Genomic DNA, 26,716 nt, shown 5'->3' on the forward strand with positions numbered 1-26,716 from the left:
AAACTTCACGATTCATGATCATGAATCGTGTCATGAGTCATGACAAGAGAAACTCCTTGTTAGTCATGACTGTTCTATATAATTTATATTGATGGCTGAAACCTAACCCGACGACTGGCCTGAAGTCGTCATGTGCAAACAAAAATATATGGACGAAATTACCTAGTTTAGTAGAACTTTCATGGAATACACATAAAAGAGACAAAAAAAAAGCCAAAAGGTGGGCTTAATAAAACATAGTCCGAAGACTTCAAAGTCGTCCTCTTCAGACACTCTATGTCTATATAGACCGCATTATGTACTGCCATACTATGCACAAAAACTTGCTAGCCATTTTCAACCAAAAAGAAAATTTGCTTCATTGCTTCTATGTTTTTAAAAAATAAACCACATTTGCATATTATCAAGAAATGATGATGATGAACTCAAACGACATGTTCATGCAATTCGGGTCGATCATAGCAACCATGATGTTTGTTAGGGCCATGTATGAACAATATCTTCCTCATCCATGGCGCGAATCGATCCGCTCGTATCTCTACCGCTACACAGAAAGGGTAGTAAGGTTTTTCTCTCCATATCTTAATATCACTTTTGCAGAATTTACTGGGGAGAGGTTTAATCGAAGTGAGGCTTACATCACTATTGAAACATACCTTAGTGAGAAAACTTCCGAGAAAGCTAGGGGATTAAAAGGTAATTTTGTTAAGGGTGGTAAAGACTTGGTGCTTGGAATAGCTGATAATGAAGAGGTAACTGATGAGTATAATGGAATTAAGGTTTGGTGGACAAGTCGTAAAAGTTATGCCAAAGGACAAACCATCAGTTTTTACCCTGGAACAGATGAAAAAAGGTACTTGTCATGACAACATTTTATATCTACTCTTCATTAGTTTACCTTCAGTCTAATCATTTGATGTCTATATAACTCAATTGATTTCATTTAATAGATCAAGTTTCTAATACTTGTAACATTAAATAGTGTATAACAATTTAAGAGTAGACATAAAAATGAACCTCATATATATGCTAAAATCTAGGACAGAGAATATAATGTAAAAAATGTCAATATTGATTATGTTGCAATTTCATTAATATGCAAGTAGTCACTAATAAAATATCAATAATCATTACACCTATTATATATTTTTTTGTTGTTGTGGACTTGTGGCAATTGTTATTGATTGTTGATGTCATTCAAGTCATTACCTATGGAGAAGTCTGGCAGTGGTAGAGCTATAATGTAATTATTCGTTTGATCTATTTTAATTTCCTTCTTTGCATAATAAAAAAAAAGCCATTACATATTACAAATACTTCTAAAATTGATCAAAAATATATTTTTATTATTAATGTGTGGAAAATCTATACTAATATATTAAAAGGCGTGCGTAACAACGTCGATGCGCCACGTGGCACCCTCCTCATGCCACCAGAATTTCGCCACGTGCCTGTTAACCAACAAAGTCAAGTGGTCATTATTTTAAAAATAAATATGCTGAAGCTTGGGCTCGAACCCCTGACCTTATGTAAGGGTTTTCAAAGAATCACCATCTCATCTAACTTCTCTTGGTGATCCATGTTTCCACAGTTAATATTATTAAACATATCCCTTGCATCCTTAAAATTAAATAAATTTGCATATGTTCATTAAAACTAATTATGTATGCATGATACCATTTGAAGAGCAGTGTTGACCACTACAGTACTACCCCTAGGGAGTTTTAGTTCATGTAATCTATGTACAATAAATAAATTTAGAAATTGTGTAGTATAGGGTTTGATCACGAGACCTCAAGTACATATACTAAAGTCTTAACCACTAGGCTAAGTTGTGTTTTTTGTTATTATCATAAAGTATTATATTAATAAATGAAATTTTTTCTTACCCGGGGCATAGCCCGGGCCTAATAACTAGTTTTAATCAAATATAGGCTTGATTTAATGGAGAATAATTGTTTTTTCAATTTTAATATATTTTAATTGATATAATCTGATGTATATGGCATATCCTTTTTGAGCTTGATTATAGATGGGTCCTAATGTCAAGCTATAATGAGTCATGAGTGTGCGTTTAGAGTTGCATAGTATTAGTTTGTGTAAGAGGAGTTATAAGCCTATATCTGATAGATCCCAATTGCATATTGCTTCGTCAACATTCTTCTAGTTGGTATTGTTAGATGTGTGATCAATGAGAGAACCGGATATCCACTCCAAGGCACGGAAACTACGCTTTCCTATTAGTTTAATTTCGCCCCTCTAGGATCACCGGGTTAACACGAAATAACTAATGAGATACAATGGAGAGAAACAATCCACTTAGATGATCTTCTAAGTGAATCAACAAGAACTTGTGTTTTGTGTTTGTGAGGAACACTCAAGAGAAGATTGCAAGTTTTCTCTAAAGCTAAGCAAGAAGTATTTGAGAGAGTATAGAATAGAAAATTCTGATTTTCTTCTCACCCTTCACTCATAGGAATCCCAAGGTTTATATAGGAAGAATAAACCTTTCATTGACTAGAGTAGTTAATCCCATAACCCCCATGTTAATCACCCATCAAGGCCTTTAATCAGCTGATTTTAAGGACCTTAAAGGTCATTAAAATGAGGCCATAACATCACAACGGACATAAAACCGTCAAGGCATCTTTTCGCATTCCAAGGCAGAAGACACGTCGCGACTCGCGAAGAAGCTCGCGAGTCGCGAGGCGCTGGTCGCGACCCGCGACGCCTGTCGCGACTCGCGACGGGCCACTGGTCGCGACTCGCGACGGTTGTCGCGACTCGCGGCCAGTCTTCTGTCTCCCTTGGTTTATCAATGCTTTTGCCACTTGATGCACTCTAGCCTTTTGCATACTAGACCTCCTCCTCTTCTAGTACATACCCTTATGAGTTTCAAACCCATTACCCTATAAATGTTCCAACAATCCTCCTCCCATTTATAGGGTAATGTTGAAAAGTTTTTCAACTTGCTATAAATCGCAAACACACATGTTCATGCATCATGGAAATATCTAACGATTGAATTTCCATTTAGTAAAAGTAATCTTTACAATAATTTAGATCATAATGATAGACAAAGCTTTGAATCATATAACCATTACAAATTATTGAAGTTACTAATACACACAAACATAAACTAGGTTCTTAAAACCTCCGACACCTATGAAGCCTTGGTGTCCATATCCATTCATAAGCATTCCAAGTCAAGCCTAAGACTTGATGAAGCGGCCAAACTTCTAGCTTACATAGGTAAATCTTTCCGGACATGCTCCTACAATTGAGCACCTTATCAAAGATTTATTAAGAATAAAATTCAACCTCTTTATCATTGTAGCAACAAGCACTAACCTCGGGATGTATTAAACAAGTGCTCCCAACCTCTTAGAGAAGTACTATCCTCCTTGAATTTGAGATCTAACGTTGTATTAGACATCAAATAGAGTTTTCCTTCACCATAGGTTGATCAATAGGCTTAAGACCCATCCCTTTGTTCATTTTGTTCACTAGTTCCCTTGACAACGGTTTTGTAAACGTATCCGCCAAGTTCAAACTAGACCGAACAAAATTAATAGTTATACAACTATTCCTTATCATTTCCCGCACATAGCTATGTCTAACTCCAATGTGCCTTGACTTGCCATTGTAGACTTCACTATATGCTTTAGCTATGGTTGATGCACTATCACAATGGATAGCAAGAGGTGACATTGGTTTCACCCATAAGTCCACCTCACTCAACACATTCCTTAGCCATTCCGCTTCTTGGCAACAAGAAGCCAAAGCAATGAATTCCGATGCCATAGTGGAATCCGTTATACATGTTTGCTTCTTGGAAGCCCATGAAATGGCACCTCCTCCAAGAAGAAACACCCAACCACTAGTGGATGAATAATCTTCCTTATTCGAAATCCAACTAGCATCCGAGTAACCTTCTAAGATAGAAGGTTCTCTATTGTATGTTATGACATAATCCAAGGTCTTATTCAAGTACCTTAACACTCTTCTCAATGCTTGCCAATGCAACATACTAGGATTACTAGTATACCTACTGAGCTTGCCAATAGCAAAGGCTATATCCGGCCGAGTGCTAGTCATAGCATACATCAAGCTTCCAATTAAGCTTGCATACTCCAATTGTGAAATTGGAGTACCACTACTCGGAACCAAGTGAATACTAGGATCCATAGGAGTAGCAAAATGAGTCGAATTTGACTCATTATACCTCTTGACCACTTTCTCAATATAATGAGATTGTGATAAAGAAAACGACCCTTTCCCTCTTATTATTCTAATACCTAGAATAACATCCGCTTCACCCAAATCTTTCATGGAGAAGCTAGAGGAAAGGAAGACTTTGGTCTTTTCCACTTGTTCCAAATCAGTCCCAAAAATAAGCATATCATCAACATATAAGCAAATTATAACTCCTTTACCGTTATTATCAAATTTGCTATATACACACTTATCGGACTGATTTATTTTGAACCCACTAGACAACACAACTTCATCAAATTTTTGATGCCATTGCTTAGGTGCTTGTTTAAGACCATACAAAGATCTAACAATTTCAAACTTTAGTTTCTTGACCTTTAACCACAAACCCTTCAGGTTGATTCATGTACACTTCCTCCTCCAATTCACCATTAAGAAAAGCAGTTTTTACATCCATTTGGTGAATTACTAGACCATGAATCGCAGCTAATGCTATCAATAGTCTAATAGTAGCTATTCTAGCTACTGGAGCATAAGTATCAAAGTAATCGATACCATATCTTTGCCTAAAACCTTGGACCACTAACCGGGCCTTATGTTTTAGTATGGTTCCATCGATTTTCTTTTTCCTTACAAAAATCCATTTACAACCTAGGGGTTTGCAACCGGGAGGTAAATTAGCTAAAATCCAAGTGTGATTACCCATTATAGAATCCATTTCATCATTCACTGCCTCTTTCCAGAAAGCAGAATCATGAGACTTCATAGCCTCATCAAAGGACCTAGGATCCTCCTCCATATTGTAACAATATGAAATTTGAGTCGAAATTGACTCCCTTGACCCTTCAACTAAATATAGTTGAAAATCCGGTCCAAAAGATTTCTCTTTTCTAATTCGTTTACTTTTCCTAATTTCCGGTGTTGTAGTATCATGATCATTTGAAATGTCATCTACAACATTGGAACTAGTACTAGGTATCATGTCCTTTGGTCTTGGAATCGATGAGAATCTAGTCTCATCAAATATTGCATCCCTTGACTCTATCACGGAGTGAATAGAGACAAAGTCATTGGGCTCAATGACATAAAACCTATAGGCTTTGCTATGTACCGCATAGCCTATAAAAATGCAATCAATTCCTTTTTCACCTAAAGTTTTCCTTTTAGGTTCCGTCAATTTGACAATTGCCCTACAACCCCATACCTTAAGGTAATTGAGATTAGGCTTTTTATTACACCAAAGTTCATAAGGGGTAGTCTTATTCCTTTTATTAGGAACTCGATTTAAAATGTAACATGCAGTTAAAATTGCATCACCCCAAAAACCGTCATTAAGACCCGAATTAGAAAGCATGGTATTAACCATTTCTTTTAGGACCCTATTTTTCCTTTCCGCTATACCATTACTTTGAGGTGAGTATGGGGCGGTTGTTTCATGAATTACACCAATGGAACTAAAATAACTTGGATTATAATATTCACCACCCCTATCCGTTCGAAGTCTTTTAATCTTTTGATTAAGTTGGAGTTCCACTTCGATTTTAAAGGTCTTAAACTTTTCTAGTGCTTCATCTTTAGTAAATAATAAATATATGTAACAAAACCTTGAAAAATCATCAATAAAAGTTACAATATATTTTTATTTCCTAAAGAAGGTGAACTATGAAAGTCACACAAGTCACTATGCACCAATTCAAGCAATACCGTTTGTCTAGTCACACTAGGATAAGGATTTTTTGTAATTTTATTTAGCACAGCAAGTGTACACTTCTCTAACTTTAAATCGAAAGGAGGTATCAACCCCATTTTAGACATGTCATATAATCTACGATAATTCACATGACATAAACGATTGTGCCATAGAGAAGAAACATCAAGCATGTAAATAGAACTAGTACCAATTTTATTATCAATACTAAATTTAAACATTCCATTACAAAAGAAACCTTGTCCAACAAAAATACCACCCTTGGAAAGTACAAATTTATCCGACTCAAAAACAACTTTAAAACCATACTTATTCAAGAGACCTCCTGCACAAGATTCTTCCTAACTTCCGGTACATACACAACATCCCGGAGAGTTAAAGTCTTTCCCGAGGTTAACAACAATTCTACTTGGCCTATGCCTCTAGCCTTTACCGTAGAATCATTCCCCATATACAAGATTGGACCATCATCCAAATCTTTCAAAGACTTGAAGAAATCCTTGTTATTGCACACATGTCTAGAGGCTCCCGAATCTATCCACCAAGAATCATCAACCTGCACACACATAATTTCAGAAATCATAGCAACAAAATGCATTTCTTCAATTACATTAACATGTGCATTGTTACCTTGGTTTTGAACAACACTAGGTTGTGTGTTCTTTGTCTTCTTCTTGTTGTTAGAAGGACAATCCCTCTTAAGATGAGGACCATTGCATATCCAACAAGAGAGGGTCTTCCTCTTCTTGTTTGCAACATTGGTTTTGTTATGTTGTTGTTGTTTGTTGTTGGATTTCTTGGTCTTACTAGACCCACCAACCTCTACCAAATTAACGGTAGATTTAGGAATACTAGGAGTAGTATCCTTAACCCCATCTTGAGCCCGGATCCCCTCTTCAATACGAAGATGAGTTCCTAATTGCTCCATGGACATGTCTTCCTTTTTATGTTTTAAAAGATGTTTTGTATCTTTCCAAGAATTTGGTAATTTGTCAATGATTGAGGCAACCGCAATTGCCTCATCCATCACCATACCATGTGATCTTATTTGGTTCAAAATATGATGAACCTCATGGAATTGCTCCATAATAGGCCGATCATTAGTCATTTTAAAAGAATTAAAATTACTAACAAGGAATTTCTTACTTGAAGCATCTTCCGAAATGTACTTGGCCTCAAGAGCGTCCCAAAGTTCCTTTGCACTCTCCACATTTTGGTAGAGATCAAACAACGGGTCGGTGAGAGAGTTGAGAATATGACCACGACAAATGTAGTCATCATTCTCCCACTTTATCCTCTTCCTAGTAGTCTCAAGAGGCTCTTCCTCTCCATCTTCCGGGAGTGGTGGCATAGGAGTTGATAAACATACACCACATTCAAGGCGGTCAACAAGAAGTGCATCTTCTTTTGCCACCTCCGATAGCCCACCCCCTCAAACTTATCCAACTTTTGGAAGTTCATAGTCATGTCCTTGAGTGATTGAGCCATATCCGAAAAGAAAGAAAATTAAACTAATAGATTGTTAGATGTGTGATCAATGAGAGAACCGGATATCCACTCCAAGGCACGGAAACTACGCTTTCCTATTAGTTTAATTTCGCCCCTCTAGGATCACCGGGTTAACACGAAATAACTAATGAGATACAATGGAGAGAAACAATCCACTTAGATGATCTTCTAAGTGAATCAACAAGAACTTGTGTTTTGTGTTTGTGAAGAACACTCAAGAGAAGATTGCAAGTTTTCTCTTAAGCTAAGCAAGAAGTATTTGAGAGAGTATAGAATGAAAATTCTGATTTTCTTCTCAACCCTTCACTCATAGGAATCCCAAGGTTTATATAGGAAGAATAAACCTTTCATTGACTAGAGTAGTTAATCCATAACCCCCATTTAATCACCCATCAAAGGCCTTTAATCAGCTGATTTAAGGACCTTAAAGGTCATTAAAATGAGGCCATAACATCACAACGGACATAAAACCGTCAAGGCATCTTTTCGCATTCCAAGGCAGAAGACACGTCGCGACTCGCGAAGAAGCTCGCGAGTCGCGAGGCGCTGGTCGCGACCCGCGACGCCTGTCGCGACTCGCGACGGGCCACTGGTCGCGACTCGCGACGGTTGTCGCGACTCGCGGCCAGTCTTCTGTCTCCTTTGTTTATCAATGCATTTTGCCACTTGATGCACTCTAGCCTTTTGCATACTAGACCTCCTCCTCTTCTAGTACATACCCTTATGAGTTTCAAACCCATTACCCTATAAATGTTCCAACAGGTATTTTAAAATTGCAAATACAGTATTAGCATGAGTATCAATTGTAACAGTTTTCAGTACCAAAAGTTTTTTTTTGGGGTTGGGTGTAAGTCTAATGGGGCTTTTCTTTCCTCTCTTTATTTCCGAATGTTGGGTGTGAATGTGTGATAGTGCCTTGAGTGGGCTAGTAGCCTAGTACTGCCTCCCTTGTATACATAGGGGCATAGGGCCAACGCCAACCTTTAATTAGTGTGCGTTTGGTGTGCGTGTCAAGCATATAGAAAACATTGTTTAGTCATCCATTTCTATTTATATTTCTAGTAAGACTTTTAACCAAAAATTACCCTTTAAATTTTTAATTACACATAATTTTTTGATTAGGAAATATAATTGATTCGAAAACCAATCTCTATTAGACTACTAGCATGTAGGGTACATTAACGCAAAGGCTGGATACAAGGCTAAACGGCATTGAAGTAAATGTCCCAATATATTGTTGGGATGAGAATTCGAATCCTAAAAAATGCCCTAAATTAAAGATGGTACTCCACTGAGCTACCACATCTTCCTCCTTTAATTACACACGATGCTTTCTCTTATTATTGCACATTATTAGTCGTTTTCTAATTTTGCGTACTTCTTAAATCTCAATCAGTTCAATGCACAACTACAACACTTAATTTTTTCCAATTTAGAGAGAAGGCCAAGTGGCGTTAGCTCTTAAACACATAGAATTATAATTAACCACTATCTTCTTAAAAAAGTTATGATTCATTTCTCATATTGCTAAAAGCGAAATCACCAACCAGTGCTTTTCCGCACACATTTCCATTACATTTCCTGTGAATATTAAATCGTAAATTTCAATGTATTCCTAAATTCTACAATACTGTACATTGTAATAAGGGTGAAGCTACAAAGCGCTCCCCCTTGGTCTCTGAGGTCAAGGGTTCGATCCTTACCTGTTGGAAATGTTTAGCGGAAGTAGTAGTGAACTTTTATGTTTAAGTGATGTTTTTGATTAAGGAGTGTTGTTTTTTGATGGTAAAGGGAGAGATTCTTTGTGAAAAATGGTAGGTTTTTTCATTAACTTTGTGATGTTGTTTTTCATACGTCCTCAATGCTTACACCATCACCTATTTATAGGTGTGGTAAGAAAACTTGTGCATCTTCTAGATTTTTCTAGGATTTTTACATCTAGATTTTTTTAGGACTTTTCTAGGATTTTCCCTAGGCTAGATATTATTATACATCATTCTAGAAAGATATCTAGATTTTTCTAACATAGATATTTTCATGGATATTTTCCTAGATTACTCTAGATATTATAATTACATGATCTTTCTACTACTATGGAGAATTTTGTAGATTAATATCTAATACTCCCCATTAATCTGAAAATTCTTGTACTCCGAGGTGTCTTCTGAATTGGATGAACTTCTCAGTTGGAATTGCTTTTGTGAATATGTCTGCAAGCTGCTCCCCCGTCTTGCAAAATTGTAGCTCGATCTCTTTCTTTTCGGCTAGTTCTCGAATGAAGTGATGTCGTAATTCGATATGCTTTGTTCGGGCATGAAAGACAGGATTCTTTGTCATGGCTATTGCAGACATGTTGTCGCAGTATATAGTTGTTGCTTCTTCTGATGTCTGTTGTAGATCATCGAGAATTCTTCTAAGCCATACTGCTTCACATGCTGCACTTGTTGCTGCTACGTATTCTGCTTCTGTTGATGATAGAGCTACTGTTGCTTGTTTCTTTGATGACCAAGAGATAGCCTTGGTTCCCAGCTGAAACACGTAGCCACTTGTACTCTTCCGATCGTTAATGCTTCCGGCCTAATCGCTGTCTGTATATCCTGTAAGCTTGTGATTCTCCTCTATCTCGTACATGATTCCATAACTTTTGGTTCCTTTGACATACTTGAAAATCCTTTTTGCTGCTGCTAAGTGAGATTTACTTGGCTCACTCATGAACCTGGATATTATGCTGACAGCATGTACTATGTCGGGCATAGTATGAGTGAGGTAGATGAGAGAGCGACCAAACTTCAATTCGATATTTTGACGCATCGACCTTCTCTTTGCCATCGTTCTTAGATAGCCTTTCATTAGGTGCCATTGGTGTAGCCAATGGCTTGCATTCACTCATGTTGAATTTCTTAAGTAGGTCGTCTGCATATTTATCCTATGAGAGAAATATTCTTCCTGGGCTTTGCTTGACTTGCATGCCAAGGAAGTACTTCATGGCTCTAAGGTCGGTCATCTCATACTCCGACATCATTGCTTTCTTGAATTCTTTGATAATTTTCGAACTAGTGCCTGTGTAGATTAGATCATCTATATAGAGGCACAATATGAGAAAATCTTGTGATCCTTGGGCCTTGATATATAGTGATGGCTCACTTGGGCTTTTTATAAACCCAGTTTGAAGTAGGTAGCCATCTATTTTGCTATTCCAGGCCCTGGGTGCTTGCTTAAGCCCATAAAGGGCTTTACGAAGGCGGTATACTTTGTCTTCTTTGCCTTCAATGAGATATCCTTGCGGTTGTTCAACTTATGCTTCTTCTTCAAGCTCCCATTTAGAAATGCTGACTTGACATCTAATTGAAAGACTGGTAATTAAGTTGAGCAGCAAGAGCAAGGACTGACCTGATAGTCTCCATGCGGACAACGGAGCATATGTCTCGTTAAAGTCAATCCCTGGTTGTTGGGAGTAACCTTTTGCGACGAGACGAGCCTTGTATTTATGGATGGACCCATCTTCGTTATACTTGACCTTGTAGACCCATTTGAGACCGATGACTTCTTTGTCTCCGGGTTTCTCAACAAGCTCCCATGTGTTGTTTTTCTCGATCATCTTGATTTCTTCATTCATGGCCTCGATCCATTTCTCTTCTCGTGATGCTTCTTGAAAGCTTTGTGGTTCGCTAGCGAAGAGAGCCATGATAGCTTGATTGCACTGGAAATCCTCCAAGTAGCTTGGGGGTCGTCGATCTCTTTGTGAACGTCGCACTACTGGAGTTGAGCTTTGAGAGCTTGATCCTGATGTTGGACTCACCGATCTTGAGGATGTTGTTGGAGATCTCGGTGATGATGGACTGGAGGATGACTGTGTTGCTGGATGATTTGGGCCTTCATCTTCTCTTGGGCTTGGTGGAAGAAAATCTCCTTCACGTGGCTGAGATTCATTCTCCATCCACGTCCATTGAGCTCCTTCATCGAATATGACATCTCTTGAGATTACTAGCTTCTTATTCGGGTTGATAGAACGATATCCTTTAGATTCGTCACTGTATCCAATGAAGATACATTTTTCTCCTTTTCCATCGAGTTTTTCCCGATTTTCTTTCGGGATGTGGCATATGCGATGCACCCGAAAACTTTAGGTGCTCACACTTTGGCTTTCTTTATGCCAAGCTTCATAGGGTTGTCATACCCATGACGACCTTGTGAGAGATCGATTGAGAATGTAGATAGCCGTATGTACGGGTTCGGCCCAAAAACATTTGGGCAAGTTTTTGCCTTGCATCATACTTCGGGCCATCTCAGCAATGGTCCGATTTTTTCTCTCCGCAACACCATTTTGCTAAGGTGTGCGTCTGACAGTTAATTCTCTTTTGATCCATGCTCCTTACAGAAGGTTAATTCTTTACTTGTAATTCTCCCCCACGATCTGTTCTAGAATTTTTATTGAATGTCCACTTTGTTTTTCGTGAGGGCTTTAAATTGCATGAAGTGGGAAAATGCTTCTGATTTTTGCTCCAAGATATAAACCCATCATGCGAGTGAAATCATCGACAAATAATAGAAATATCTTTTTCCGCCAAGAAGACGGATTTCTGTAGGGCCCCATATATCTGCATGAACAAGCTCTAATGGAGCTCTGGCCCTCCAGGATGAAGTAGGAATGGCAATCTATGCATTTTCCATATATACAGCCCTCACATATTTTTCTTTCATTAGTATAGGTGGAAGCCCATCACCATTTCTTTTTTTTTAATAGTTTTAAACTGTTAAAATTTAGATGCCCGAATCTTAAATGCCACAATGTGGACTCATCCACCATAGAACTTAGGGCAACATTATGCTCCAATTGCATTCTTAATGGAAATATTTTATTAGGAGCCATTTGAGTAGTAGTAATTAATTGCCCTTTTTTCTTATCAAATATGAGGCATTTATTAGCATCAAATTTCACCATATAGCCTCTTTGAATTAGTTGGCCTACACTTAATAAATTTTGTGCAAGCCCGGGGACATAGAATACATCAGAAATAAATTTAGACGAGCCGTTTTTTGTTCTAACGGCTATTGTCCCCTTGCCAGCAACCTCTTGGTTGCTTCCATCACCAAGAGTAATTTGTGTTTTTATGTTTTCGTCCAGACTGACAAATGAATTTTTATTGCCAGTCATGTGGTTTGAACAACCACTATCAATATACCATATATCATTTGACTCTTGGTGAGCATTTAGACATGTATAAAATAATTGATCTCTAGGCTCCTTATTTTCCGTAAAATTGGCCTCCTCCTTTTGCCGGAACCAACAATCTTTTTCAAAATGAGTTGCTTTTTGCATCTTTTACACTTATACCGGCAATCTTGTGTATTATGGCCATTTTTCTTACATAAATTGCAATAGGAGCCAGATTGATTATTTTCTCGAGTTCTTGATTTTTATACTTCCTCTCCCCTGCTACGGTTATATGAAGTACCTCCTTTACCGTAGCCATTCTACTTTTATTTTCTCCATTATTAGAGAATTTTAATTTTGCTTGAAAAGCTTGTTCTAGTGGTGCTCTATAAATCTCCATTCTATCTTCATGTGTAGAAGGGAGCCCATTAATTCAGTTAAACTTAAATTAGATAAATCTTTATTAGACTCTTCTATAGCAGCCACTATATGATCATAATTTTTGGGGAGACTTCTTAATATTTTCCGAACAACTTGGACATCTTCAATTTTATCTCCATTAGTTCGGATTTGATTTATAATATTTGTTACTCGACTAAAAAATTCTTGAAGTGTTTCAATTTCCACCATTAATAAATTATCAAAGTCTCTCCATAAAGATTGGAGTTTGAAGAGTATTACCTTTTCGGAGCCCCTATATTTTGTCTCCATGATACTCCAAGCCTCCTTGGCCGTTGTAGCAGCCATGATGGTAGGGAGAATAGTTTCATCTACTCCTCGATAGATCAAGGATAGGGCATAATTATCCCTTATCCGATTTTGTTTATATTGTTTGCGGAGTGCTTCATCCCAAGTAGCTTCTTCGATCAAATCATTTGGTTGTTCATAACCATTTTGTACTAACTCCCACAAATCTTGTGAGATAAATATGAATTTCATTTGGATAGACCATTGTTGGTATTTTTCTCCCTTAAATGTGGGTACCCAATTTACTTGGGGGTAGTTAAATGTGTTTCAGGAAGTCATTTTAATTTATGTGGTTTGATTTTGTTTTTAAAAAAATTGAATATGTCGGGTTTGAAGTTGAGGGATGAATGTATTTAATTGTTGAAGACTTTGGATTATAGTGGCTCTTGATACCAAATGTTGGAAATGTTTAGCGGAAGTAGTAGTGAACTTTTATGTTTAAGAGATGTTTTTGATTAAGGAGTTGTTTTTTGATGGTAAAGGGAGAGATTCTTTGTGGAAAATGGTAGGCTTTTTCATTAACTTTGTGATGTTGTTTTTCATACGTCCTCAATGCTTACACCATCACCTATTAATAGGTGTGGTAAGAAAACTTGTGCATCTTCTAGATTTTTCTAGAATTTTTACATCTAGATTTTTCTTAGGACTTTTCTAGGATTTTCCCTAGGCTAGATATTATTATACATCATTCTTGAAAGATATCTAGATTTTTCTAACATAGATATTTTCATGGATATTTTCCTAGATTACTCTAGATATTATAATTACATGATCTTTCTACTACTATGGAGAATTTTCTGGATTAATATCTAATATTACCCCCCAACATTATGTTGGGGTATTTCCTTAGCATGCTATGCATGCTTTACCAGCCAATGCGTTGGTGTTTCCTACAGGCTAGTAGCCTTGTAGGAGTTAGCCCTTGGGCTGACTTAATTTCCTAATAAAAAAAAACAAAGGGGCTGGCAGGGGTCTGGCCCCCGCTGCCTAACTTTACTATAGTATATTTTTTTTAGTGATCTCTATAGGTTTTTGAAATATATTTTATTAAATTAGCTATTATATAAGTGAAAGTATTGGGTCAGACCGTCTGACCCAATACTTTCCGTCGGACCTCCCCTCATTTCATGTCTCCACCCAACAACAAGAAGCGCCCATCACTTTGCCCATTTTTACGCCAAAGTGCAATCTTGTTATCTTCTCCCGCACTTGCAACCACCAAATCTGCACCAACAATAAAATCACAAACAACAACAATACGGTAGTTACTAAAATAAGACAAAAATCATCAAAAAAAAATCTCGAATAAATTACCTCTTTAGTACTCTTTTTATCACTGAAATGAAGAATACCGAAGTTGAAATCCGTCGCTGAAAATCTGAAGAAACTCACAAGATTCTTGCTACTGAAACTTCAATTTGCAGAAACAAACAATTGAAATTTACAGATAGAGAGAGAGAAAATAATTTAGAGAGAGCAAGGTAGAGAGATTAAATAGAAAAATTGGAAATTTTGTGGCTGAGACCAAAATAAAAGTTGAACACAAAGAAGAGAGAACACATGATTTTCTGTATAGGTAAGTTACTTTCATTTGGAGGTAACTTATTTTCGTTTGAAGGTAACTTACTTTCATTTGGAGGTAACTTACTTTCATTTGGAGGTAAGTTACTTTCATTTGGAGGTAAGTTACTTTCATTTAGAGGTAATTAAGTTACTTTCATTTAGAGGTAATTAAGTTACTTTCATTTAGAGGTAACTTACTTTCATTTAAACTGAAGTTTCTTTCATTTAGACCTAAGTTTCTTTCATTTAGACGTAACTTACTTTCATTTAGAGTCTAGTTTCTTTTATTTAGACCTAAGTTTCTTTCATTTAGACGTAACTTACTTTCATTTAGACTGAAGTTTCTTTCATTTAGACCTAAGTTTCTTTCATTTAGACGTAACTTTCTTTCATTTAGACGTAACTTAGTTTCATTTATACCGAAGTTTCTTTCATTTAGACCTAATTTTCTTTCATTTAGACGTAAGTTACTTTCATTTAGAGGTAACTTACATCCAACTGAAAAAAATTTAAAACCAACTAAACAAAAATTGAAACCAACTGAAAAAATCTGAAACCAACTAAAAAAAAATTAAAATCAACTGAAAGTCGTCCGACCAAAGATTATGGTCGGACGGTCTGACACAATACCATCTCATTATATAATATAGATACTCGTATTTCAATAATAAAGTGAGAATGATAAAGGTAAATTTATTTTATAAATTTGTTAAAAATTCTTGACCCGTTAACTTTTAATTCCTTACTTGGTCCCTAATTGTAATAAAGTTTTGGTGGTTGTCTTTAAAATCGCAATTCAAACACATAAAAACACTTTAATAGAAACTTTTGTGCATAGGGGAAAAAATTAGTACATGTGGAATTCTATAACCACACTTAAACAAATCATGAAAAATATTTTCTTACAACTGTGGCATCAGGTGGTGATACAATTCGCTCACCATTTAGCAAAAATAGATGAATTTTTGGAGATTTGTGAAAAATTATTTGATTGGGTGAGACCGATCAGTTGTATCATATCTAAATATCACCCAATTCGAATTAGTCTACTAATGGTCTATCTAATCTATACAAATATATTAAAAGGACTTCAGTATAGGATTTGATCCCTGAACCTCAAGTACATATACTTAAATTTAACCACTAGGCTAAATTGTATTTAGTATTATTATCATAAAATATTATATTAATAAATGAAATTTCTTCTTACCCGAGGCATAGACCCGGGCCTAATAACTAGTTTATACTTATTCTCCGTGTTAAAAAAATTTCATCGGCATTAACGTGAAACTGAAGACAAAGAAGTTTAACTAATAATGCCAGTTTTTTTGGCTCATTCTTGTAACAGGCATTATCGGCTAACTTTCCATAGTCGTCATAGGAAGATTGTCACTGAATCCTACTTGAGTTACATATTAGATGAGGGCAAAGCAATTGCAATTAGGAAAAGGCAAAGAAAGTTGTACACCAACGTAAAAGATAACAATGGCTCATATTTCAATAGATCTTCTTTATGGAGTCATGTTGAGTTCAAGCACCCTGCTACATTCAACACTTTAGGGATGGCAGAGAACAAGAAGAAAGCCATTGTTGATGACTTGTGTCGCTTCAGTAAAGCAAAGGACTACTACATGAAAATCGGAAAGCCTTGGAAGCGCGGTTATCTCTTATATGGACCTCCTGGCACTGGTAAATCAACCATGATTGTGGCCATTGCTAACTTGTTAGAGTATGATATTTATGACCTTGAGCTAACCTCAGTTAAAGACAATACTCAACTAAGGAGACTACTTATTGAGATCTCGAACAAGTCGATTATTGTGATCGAAGATATCGATTGTTCACTTGATCTTACAGGACAAAGATCATCTAAGAAGGAGAAGGACAAAGAGAAAGAAGAAGACAAGAAAGACGAGGTGAAAAAGAAGTTGAAAGAAGAAGGGGAAAACAAGAAAAGTGAAGTTACTCTTTCAGGGTTATTGAATTTTATTGATGGAATATGGTCTGCTTGTGGAGAAGAAAGGTTGATTATATTTACTACTAATCATATTGAAAAGCTTGATCCTGCACTTATTCGAAGAGGACGAATGGATATGCATATTGAGCTCTCACATTGTTGTTATGAATCATTCAAGTTACTTGCAAGAAATTATTTAGATATTGAATCACATCCTTTGTTTGAGAACATAAAGAGATTGTTAGAAGAGACTAAGATGAACCCTGCTGATGTTGCTGAGAATTTGATGCCAAAATCGCTTGAGTTGGATGTTGATACATGTTTAGAGAATTTGGTTACTGCTCTTGAGAAGGCGAAAATGGATGATCGATTGAAGGCAGAGAAGGAAGAAAAGGAAAAGGAAAAGGAAAAGGAGAAGGAGAAGGAGAAGGAAAAGGAGAAGGAGAAGGAGAAGCAGAAAGAAAATATAAAGGTAGAGGAAGAAGCGAAAGATGAAAAGGAGGTATATTCTAACGGAGATGTTGAGAGCAAGCAAAAGAAAGAAGAGGAAACTATCAACAAACCATGATTTTTCGAGTAATAGAGGATTAAAATAGTTAATATGTAACTTCTTGTGGCTTATTTTTATTGTGTCGTGTTCAGATTACAAATAAGAGAGTCCTAATATTGATTAGCATCACTTTGCGTACGAACAAGTGAACAACCATATATTACTAAAGTTTTTTGTGTTTCTTTTTTCCTTTCATTTATGTAATTAAATTGTAATGTGTCTCATTAACATTTTGGTGAAATACCATCTCGTGTAATTTACACTATTAGTAGAAGAAAGCTGGAGATCATAATATAGATATGGTCATTGTGTTTTGAAACATATTGGGGTCTAAATCATACTTTATTTTGCCTTTGCTATAAGATCGCAAATAAGCTTGATTCCCTAAAATTGTTAAGGTTTAAAATAGGGAAAAACACATCAATTGATCTCATTAAACCGTAGAAAAAATCAGGGCCGTTCCTGAACATTACTAGGCCCGGGGCGAGATTAAAAATTTGGGCCCCTAAGGCACGAAATTGAAAGATATATATAATATAAAAATACTAATGAAATTTTTTCATTAAATAATTAATCAAAAGATAAGTATTACAATCAAAAGTCAATCTTAAAAATAATATTTAACCATACAATTTATTATAAAAAACATTGTCTCCGTGCATTTTTGGATGCAAAATCATTGATGATAGTATCAACATCAATATTTTCCAACATATTCTTTTCAATACTTAACATTGCTAAACCATTTAATCTCTCTTGTGATATTGTTGATCTCAAATAACTTTTTAGTAACTTCAACTTTGAAAAACTTCTTTCTGCAGATGCTACTGTCACCGGCATCTTAGTAGGATTCGGTAAGCAATTGAAACATTTGGATAACAATCTGCATCTTTGACAAACTCAAGAATTTCAATTGCGGACATAAAAACATTCGGCAATGTCATTTGCAATACTTTCATTTCATAAAAAAAGTCATCTGCATCAACATCCGACAAATTATTATGAGAAAAAGCAGTGTTGAACTTATTGCAACTTTCTCTTAATTTTGCAATATCCAATGACTTTAACCTTACTGAATCAATTAAAAATCCAAAAAGATCTTCAAAAACTTTTAATTGTTCAAATCTATCTTTCAATGAAGCAATAGCCATATCTACAACCACCAAAAAATAATTGACTCTAAAAGACTCCTCGGGTGATTGCATTGCTTCATCTTGATTATTCTCATCAAATTGTCTTTTTCTGAAAACATGACGCTTAGTTGGAAGAATTGGCTCTATGTTCATATCAATTGCAAGACTTTTGGCACTATTCATGCTGTTTTCAAACCCCTCATTTCTGTAGTTTTCAAAATATGACATTACACCATCTAATTCATTAATTGTAGCATCAATGCACATTGCTTTAGATTGCAATTTCTTACTCACCAAATTAATTGCAAATAGAATATCATACCAAATAACCATCCCAAGTAAGAATTCAAAACTTTCAAGAGCATTAGCCAAACTTTCGGCTTCACTTTTAGTCTTAGCATCAGTACCAGCACATTCATATAATTGTAGCAAAGCTAATCTTATTTTTGGAGCATGAAATCTAATAGCTTTGATACTTTTAATTTGACTTTCCCATCGAGTATCAGATAAAGATTTAACAGTTTCAGAAACATTATCACACAAAATTTTCCACCTTTTGGTGGAACCGGCAAACAATGAATATATACGTTGCACAATCCCAAAAAAAGAAATTGCTTTAACACAGGAATGTGCCATATCACAAAGAGTAAGATTTAGACTATGACAAGCGCATGGCATATATAAAGCTCTAGGATTTATGTCAAGCAATCTCTTCTAGACACCTTGATGTTTTCCTTTCATATTAGAACCATTATCATATCCTTGCCCCCTCACATCATCAATATTAAGCTCAAGAGACCTTAATGCATCTACTAATTCATTAAAAAGCCCAAGTCCGGATGTATCATCCACCCTTAAGAATTCTAAAAAGTACTCCTCTATTTTTATTTTGTCACTCGACATATTAACACATCGTACTATCAGAGTCATTTGTTCTTGGTGACTTACATCAGGGGTACAATCAAGAATAATTGAGACATATTTTGCCTCTTTAATGAGTCTTATGATAGAAGTTCTAATACTATGGGCCAATAGAGAGATTAACTCATTTTGAATTTTATGACCAAGATAATGATAATGAACTTCTTCGTTCTGAATACGCCTAAGATGGTCTTGCATTGGCAAATCAAATTCAGCAATCATTTCAATTAATCCCAAAAAGTTGCCATTACTCTCCTCATAAATTTTCTCATTCGATCCTCGAAAAGCTAAATTATTTTTAGCAAGACATTTAACTACCGAAATTATTCTTACTAAGACTTGTCTCCATCGTTCTTTCTCCTTTGAAATTCCTTGTTGCAAGTCTTTATCAAGCGTTTGATTAGTCTTTAATCTTACTCTTAATTCAGTCCAAACATTCATGTTAGTCATATGATCAACACTATTCTCATGTTCTTTAAGTCTTTCACTCAAATGCTTCCAATCACTCAATCCATCAGTTGCTAGAGAGCTCGTTTTATTTTGCTTTGTGAATAATTTACAACAAAAACAATATACTTTATCCACGTGTTTAGAGTAGACCAACCATTTTCTATCACGACTCTCTCCATTACTCATTTTTCTAGAAAAATAAGCATATGAAAAATGCCTAGACTTACCATCTAAGGGAAATTTTAGATTTAGTTCTCTTATAGGTCCTTTCTCAACTAAAATATCTCTAGACTTGTTATCAAGAACACCCCAATTTCTAGGATCATAAATATCCAAAGGAGGAACAAAGTGTGTATCAACCCCAACATCTTCAACACTAGACTCATTTGGTACATGATTAGGATCACCCACATTAGGAATATCCTCATTATTCTGATTTGGGGCATTATCGTTTAAATTAGTAACATTTTCAGGATCCGTCAAGTTAATAGGATTACCGGGATCAATCTCATTTGTCACATTATCAACATTAGTAGCATTATCGGCATCATTCACATTAGCATCATTATCAAGATCATTCACATTAGTAGCATTATCAACTTCATTCACATTAGTAGCATAATCATTTGAATTTTCATTATTTTGACCCTGATTATCTAGATTTACCCGCTCCGAAGGTTCTCCTACTTTTTTCTTAAAGTATTTATTAAGAGCTCCCCTTTGTGACTCTTCTAACTCCTCTCTTTGTTTTCTTTTCTTTCTTTTTTCACTACCAGATAAATGTTTCGGCAACATTATATAGCAATTCAACTAATATATAAAAAAGAACAACAATACCTATGAAATTGGATGATCCTCTACATAAGTGTTTGTCTTCCAAGTCCACAGTATCTGCAAATAAATGAAATTATTTAGTTTAATTATTTTCTATCCTATAAAAATTGGCCAACCTTTCGAAAAGCTCAGTGCAAAAATTGGTCAAATTATGATACTTTATTACTAGTTTTACAAGATAGAGTTCCATAAATATTATATAAATATTACTAATAGGAAACAAAGCAGGGGCTTCAACTCCATTTTTTCATGTATTAATCTCATTTTCATGTATATAATGCTCCTTATATTCTCAATTCTCAAAGTTGGACCCTTTTTGTTTGCCGCAAAGTTCCTTATGATGATTATGTAATCTGTATGTACATATATATTGATGAAACTTGAAAGAAAAAGTTTTATTTTGATTTTGATTTCAAGTTTTGCTCTTTCCTGTTGTATGTTCATAAGTTCAACAAATTCTATGAAAAATAAAATACAAATATAAAAAGCTGGCCAGAAATAAATGATCAAATAATCAAATTACCATACGAAATTGAGAATTCAGATAAATTACCAAGTTCCCTAATCTTCAAAATTCAAATAAATCAAATTAACATACGAATTCAGAAATAAAATTGACAAATCGTCAAATTGATGAAGAAAAAATAGAGAATGAAATTACAATTTACAAACCTCATGAACTGTTGAAATCTGAATTGTTATTGTGAGTACTGCAAAGTCCAAATCACAAATCGTCGAAGTGCAATTACTAAATATGAGAAATTGAAAATTTAGAACAATGGGTTCTTTGTAATTGTGAGATATAGGGGAGTAAGAATGAACTATTTATTACCAAAATCTTCCTTCTTCCCGTTGGATTTTGGAGATTATAATTGGAGAATAATATATTTTCAGTTGATTTGCAAGAGATTTTAGGGAGAAATAATCGGGAAAAAAATATAGGAAAAATGGTTGAGTCTGCCATTTTTGGAGGATGGAAAGAAACTGAAAGGGCGTGATATGCGGGATAGCGGGAGGTTAGGGGAAAGTTACAGTTGTATTCTTCCTTCTCATTACTTTGTGCGTCTGTTTCTAAACTTTCTTTTTTTTTTTTTTTTTTTTTTTTACAAAAGCTAAGAGGCAAAACTGAAATCAAAATTTTTGGGCCCTGGGCGAGGGCCCCGCCTGCCCTGCCCCAGGGCCTGGCCTGGAAAAAATATATATATGACCTAATATTAGGAAATCATAATGAACTAGAATTCCTAACATCATTGCAAATAGGAATACATAATGAAGTACTGAACTAACTGAACTAAACTCCTTATTAACATGATATTCAAATACCCCCCAACCATTCACTGACTCTGGTTCTAAGAGAAAGGAACAAGTTCCTTCGGATGAATTTGGTTGGGTTAATGAAGTATGTCTCCCTGCTCAATATATGATTAAATTCTACAATCACCTTCACTAGAATTTAGATTCTAAAACAGATAAGACGATGGATTTGATGAAAGTCCTTAGTGATATGGTCATAGAACAACAAAAGAACATGGAGATAATTGCCCAAGCAATTAACAATTTGAAGCAGCAACTTGATGAACATCATGGAGAGGTGATGAATAAGTTGGAAGAAGTGGTTGAGGAATAAGTAGTAGAGGAATGCAACTCCCTTCCACTCCTAATATCTAGTTCTTATTTCTCTTTAAGGAACACGAACTCTTAGCTTTTGTTTCTTTTCTTTTTTTTTTTTTTTTTTTCTTTTGTACTTTAATGGAACAAGTGCTATAATATAATGACTTTTGCTAATTTTTTTGTGTTCGTGTGATTTGAATGCATAATTTCTTACTTGGAATGGCTAGTATTATGTGATTAATGAGCTAGTCTAACTTTTGAAATTCCTAAGTTAACCATTTTTTGGTGCTTGTTAATGGTTTCAAGGTCTTATAAATCTCAGTCTTCCCAAAATCACCAAGAGTTTTATCTTTTTGACAATGTCAAAGGGGGAAAAGATACTAGGAACAAACTAATAAGTTGAAAATTGAAAAAATGAAAACTGTAAATCCTTAATCTACCTTAATTAAATTATAAAGTATTATTTTCTCTTTTTATTCTCTTATTTTATATATTGTTTTCCTTAGAATTTAACTTTGTTGTCATCATCAAAAAGAGGGAAATTGTTTAACCCTAGTTTTGATGATGACAAAAGAACGAAGATGCAAAGGAAGTATTGGACTGACAAGTTGTTTAAGTGAATGAATTTCAAGGTATCGATGAAAAGAACAAAGAGAATACTAAGTCAAAGAAGCAATCAAGTTTTGATTTTGAAGACTAAGTGAAGATGTTCAAAGATTTGGTACTGGAGAAGCATTGAAGCAAGAAAACCAAAGCAAAGCTTTTTGTTTCTAGTTCCAAAACTGTGGCAATTTAAAATAAGAATGAGTGTTTATTCCTTTGTAAGGAACATACGAACTGGCGCTATCATAATAAGTTAAAGAAAGTAACTATTAAAAGGAACTAGACTTACTACAAATAGGTGCAAAAGTATCACCTATGAGAGACCTCCTTAATGACATAAGTGATTATTCAGCTAAAAACAGCTAATTTGTTAGAATAGTGGTCTGTTATAACATGATAAAGGAGACCTCTTTCTTAAAAAGGTGGTTTTTTTGAACCTTCTCAAGAATGTTCAATATTAAAGAAACCACTTATTCCTATCAAGGGGTGATTTAATTTTATATCTTTTTAAAAATACTTTTTCATCCATATATGCACAATGGCGGATATAACTAGTAGCACCAAACTTTTTAAAAAAAATATATCTTAACCAATTCACGCTCAATTCTCACATCTCTCAAAAACTCCCTTTTCTCTCATATCTCACTTCCTCTCCCTTTCTCTCTTATACAATTTGAGATACAGTCCCTTGAAATTCTCTCTCATACGGCCTCACCGGCGAACCTAAAGACGTTCGTGACTCGGCAATCGAACCTCCTGCTGGTTGCTTCGTGTCGGTGTTGTGAGTTGTGACTCAGATCTTCTACATGGCTCACTACCTCACCTACGGCCTACCTGCAGCAGCAGAATTGCGCGAAACTCGATGGACGACGGTGGGCGGTGGACGAACGACAGTGGACCTCCAAGACTCGTGACTAGGTACACCTCAATTTGCTCAAATTTCTTGATTTCTTGTTTTACTTTAGAGACTAGGGTTTCATCAATTTGATGAGAATTGGAAAATAAATTGCCATTTTACTTGTTATGAGTGTTTATATATCAGATTATATAATCTAGAATTGTTATAAATGTTAATTTTGTTGTTGTACTTTGATTTGGGTGTTATTGGTGTTTGAAAATTAAAATGGCATTATGTTTTGAATTGGGTGTTATACTTTTATGCTGATTTTGTTGATTATATTTTAGATTCCACCTTATGCTCATCCTACAGTGCGAGACAACTACGACGTCAAAGAATCGTTCCCTTCACCAGACAACAACAACAGCAAATGCGCATTTTTGAAGGTAGCTCTATACCCTTGTATCGTTCTGATCACTCTCATCTTCATTGTTATCTTCATTATTCTCATTGTCAAGTTTCATTTCATCTGTCATCTTCCCTTACACTACCTATCTTACAAGAAAAATTGCTAGCTTTAAAGTTAAAGGAATGTAGTTTAGAACATGGGTTTTCAATTTCACTTGTTTCTACTGAGTTTTCTGCTAGATCAATGGCTTTTTCTGCGAATTCTGGTGGTTTCCTTGATGGATTATTGATATCAGGTTGTAAATTAATCGAATTGGGTATATCCTGAAACTGGGTTTAGTAAAAAAGATGTTGAATTAAGGTTTGGAGGTCATTATAGGGGGGTTTCTGCAAATTCTGGTGATTTCCTTGATGGGTTATTGATACTGTTACATTAGGCCATTGACCCAAAAGACAACCGTGCGTCTACTGCTTTAGTGTGTATAGAAGTAATAAATGGCAGTCAAATGAGACATTGCGATGGTGTTCATGTTTGGGGTAATAGTATTGGAAGTGTTCAGTTCAAATTGAACTATTGAAAAGGTCCACGATAGGTGTTATTGGAGTTTTATATGTAATATTTTGGGAGTGCTTGATGTTACTGGATTAAATTTTGCCATAATACTATACTAAGTATCATTTTGAACTTAATTTCCTTTTGTCTTAGTTTAGATGAAGCATAATTTCTGGTATAAGCAAACAATTCACAAAGGAAGCATTAGAATTGACAAATATCTGCACTTGCGAACACAACCCTCAGTACAAGAACAGACAATGAAATAAGTCCAGGCTATTGGATGTGATTATGTGAACGTCTCAAATATTACATGTCGACAGAAGCTATAAGCTGTTATAATATCTTTAATTCTGCCATCTGCTGTTTAAAAAGAAAATCAAAACTAATGCTCTTATTGATTGAGAGTCGAATTCAAGACCTCTCGCTTACTAAACGGGTACCCTAACCAACTGTGCTACAAGAACGCTTTGCCTTGCTAGTCAATGGATTGAAACTTTTTTCAATGCTGATACTTAACAGTTTTTGCCTAATTCTGCATAGGCAGTTCTTTTTAGTTTTTCCTGTTTTTAGCTCGATCGTATCCATTACAGGTGGAGTCATGTTCGTGGTCTTCGAAATTCGGAGTTCCAAACTCCAGTCTCCAGTGACTTACCAGCTCATTCAGTATCTAGCATGAATTATATCTTTCTCCCTGGTGGTAAGAATGATGTCCTCTCTCAGTTTTTCGATTCGAGTCTTAGATTTTATTCATATGAATGTTTTTTCAATAATTGCCTTACCTGCCATTCAGCTCTTTGATACTCTATGCAGTCAAATGGGAACTTTTTAACAATTAGAAGTTTGATGAAATTGATTCAATATCTTATGATGAAGTTCAGACTGCAAGGAGCTTTGCTTGACAAGGCTGGTTTATTAACTTAGGTAGCTTGTTTGAAATGTGAATCTGGCAGCTTGCAGGTCCCTGTTTTGGCCTCTAGAAGACTGCATCTTTTTTACAATTGTGAACTTATCACTAATAAGGCGACAAGCAATTCCTGATAAGGTATCATTCTTAAGAACACTGATATTATATTTATGAATGTATTTGTTATGTGGCGATAAATTGTTTTGTTATAACATATTCAGCTTGTATGTTTATCTTTTTAATATTATATTTTGCAGTACTTTGGCGGAGTTACAACTGAATTTTCTCAAAATAAGCTTGATGAGCTCAGAGACTTGTGGATCAAATATGTGGATGAGTAAAACAAGTGGATGAAGAAGAATTGGAAGATAATGACCATTTTAATTAGGATGTGTGTATTTTCTTTTTGAGCGGGATTAGGGAGGTGCTTGTATTTTAGTGCACATGAATTGGAAGAAACGATAGGCCTAGGTGTTCTATTATTTTTTTATAACTTAGTTGAATTTTTGAAATCTTTTAAACATTATTTGTGATTTTGTAGTGAATGATATTAAATGAATGAAAAAGTATTCCAATTTTAAAGTCATTTGAATTATTTCAATACAAGGTCCTAAATGTTCTATATATATGTAAATTAGGAGCAAGTGAAACAGATTGGAGAAGCGCGCGTATAATAATATTAAAATATTTTTATTGTCGTTTTTTTTTTATATAAAAAAACAGGTTAAAGAAATCACCTTCTTCTTTCAGGTGGTGTTTTAATGAATGACTAAAAAGACCACCTACATATTAAAAATGATTTCTTTGTAAGATAAAAAAGACCACCTATATGTAAAATGTGGCGTCTTATCCTTTTTTTTTCCCTATTTAAATTCCTAAATAACCACTTATTTTAAGGAAGTGGTCTCTTTTATCAAATTAAGAAACCACCCACAATAAGTGGTTATTTATCCTGAGAGACCTACGAGCTGAAGACCACCTCCCATGTGGTCTCTAAATGAGATTTTAGGGGGTCTCTTTAGGCTTTATTGTAGTAGTACAACTATTTATGTTG

General features: G+C 35.2%; 2 protein-coding genes and 1 long non-coding RNA gene across 3 annotated transcripts; 2 read left to right on the forward strand and 1 right to left on the reverse strand.

Annotated features, from left to right (window-relative positions):
* The first annotated feature begins 265 nt into the window (after positions 1-265).
* Positions 266-17,725, forward strand: LOC104887467 (AAA-ATPase At3g28580). Its single transcript, XM_048638262.2, has 2 exons — positions 266-853; positions 16,246-17,725. Exons 1-2 carry the CDS (start codon positions 411-413, stop codon positions 17,420-17,422), a joined length of 1,620 nt encoding a protein of 539 aa, XP_048494219.1. The 5' UTR covers positions 266-410; the 3' UTR covers positions 17,423-17,725.
* Positions 17,726-19,251: 1,526 nt separating this feature from the next.
* Positions 19,252-20,703, reverse strand: LOC104887466 (uncharacterized). The gene is made up of 2 exons (XM_048638370.2): positions 20,509-20,703; positions 19,252-20,340 (listed from the first exon to the last, which is right to left on the reverse strand). Exons 1-2 carry the CDS (start codon positions 20,701-20,703, stop codon positions 19,252-19,254), a joined length of 1,284 nt encoding a protein of 427 aa, XP_048494327.1.
* Positions 20,704-23,521: 2,818 nt separating this feature from the next.
* On the forward strand, positions 23,522-26,248 carry LOC104887424 (uncharacterized). The gene is made up of 5 exons (XR_789344.4): positions 23,522-23,874; positions 24,142-24,240; positions 25,349-25,455; positions 25,709-25,800; positions 25,920-26,248. It is a non-coding gene; the product is annotated as an uncharacterized LOC104887424 (long non-coding RNA).
* Positions 26,249-26,716: the final 468 nt, after the last annotated feature.

This window comes from Beta vulgaris, chromosome 2 (assembly GCF_026745355.1).
Source record: "Beta vulgaris subsp. vulgaris cultivar EL10 chromosome 2, EL10.2, whole genome shotgun sequence".
In the NCBI taxonomy this organism is placed as follows: domain Eukaryota; kingdom Viridiplantae; phylum Streptophyta; class Magnoliopsida; order Caryophyllales; family Amaranthaceae; genus Beta; species Beta vulgaris.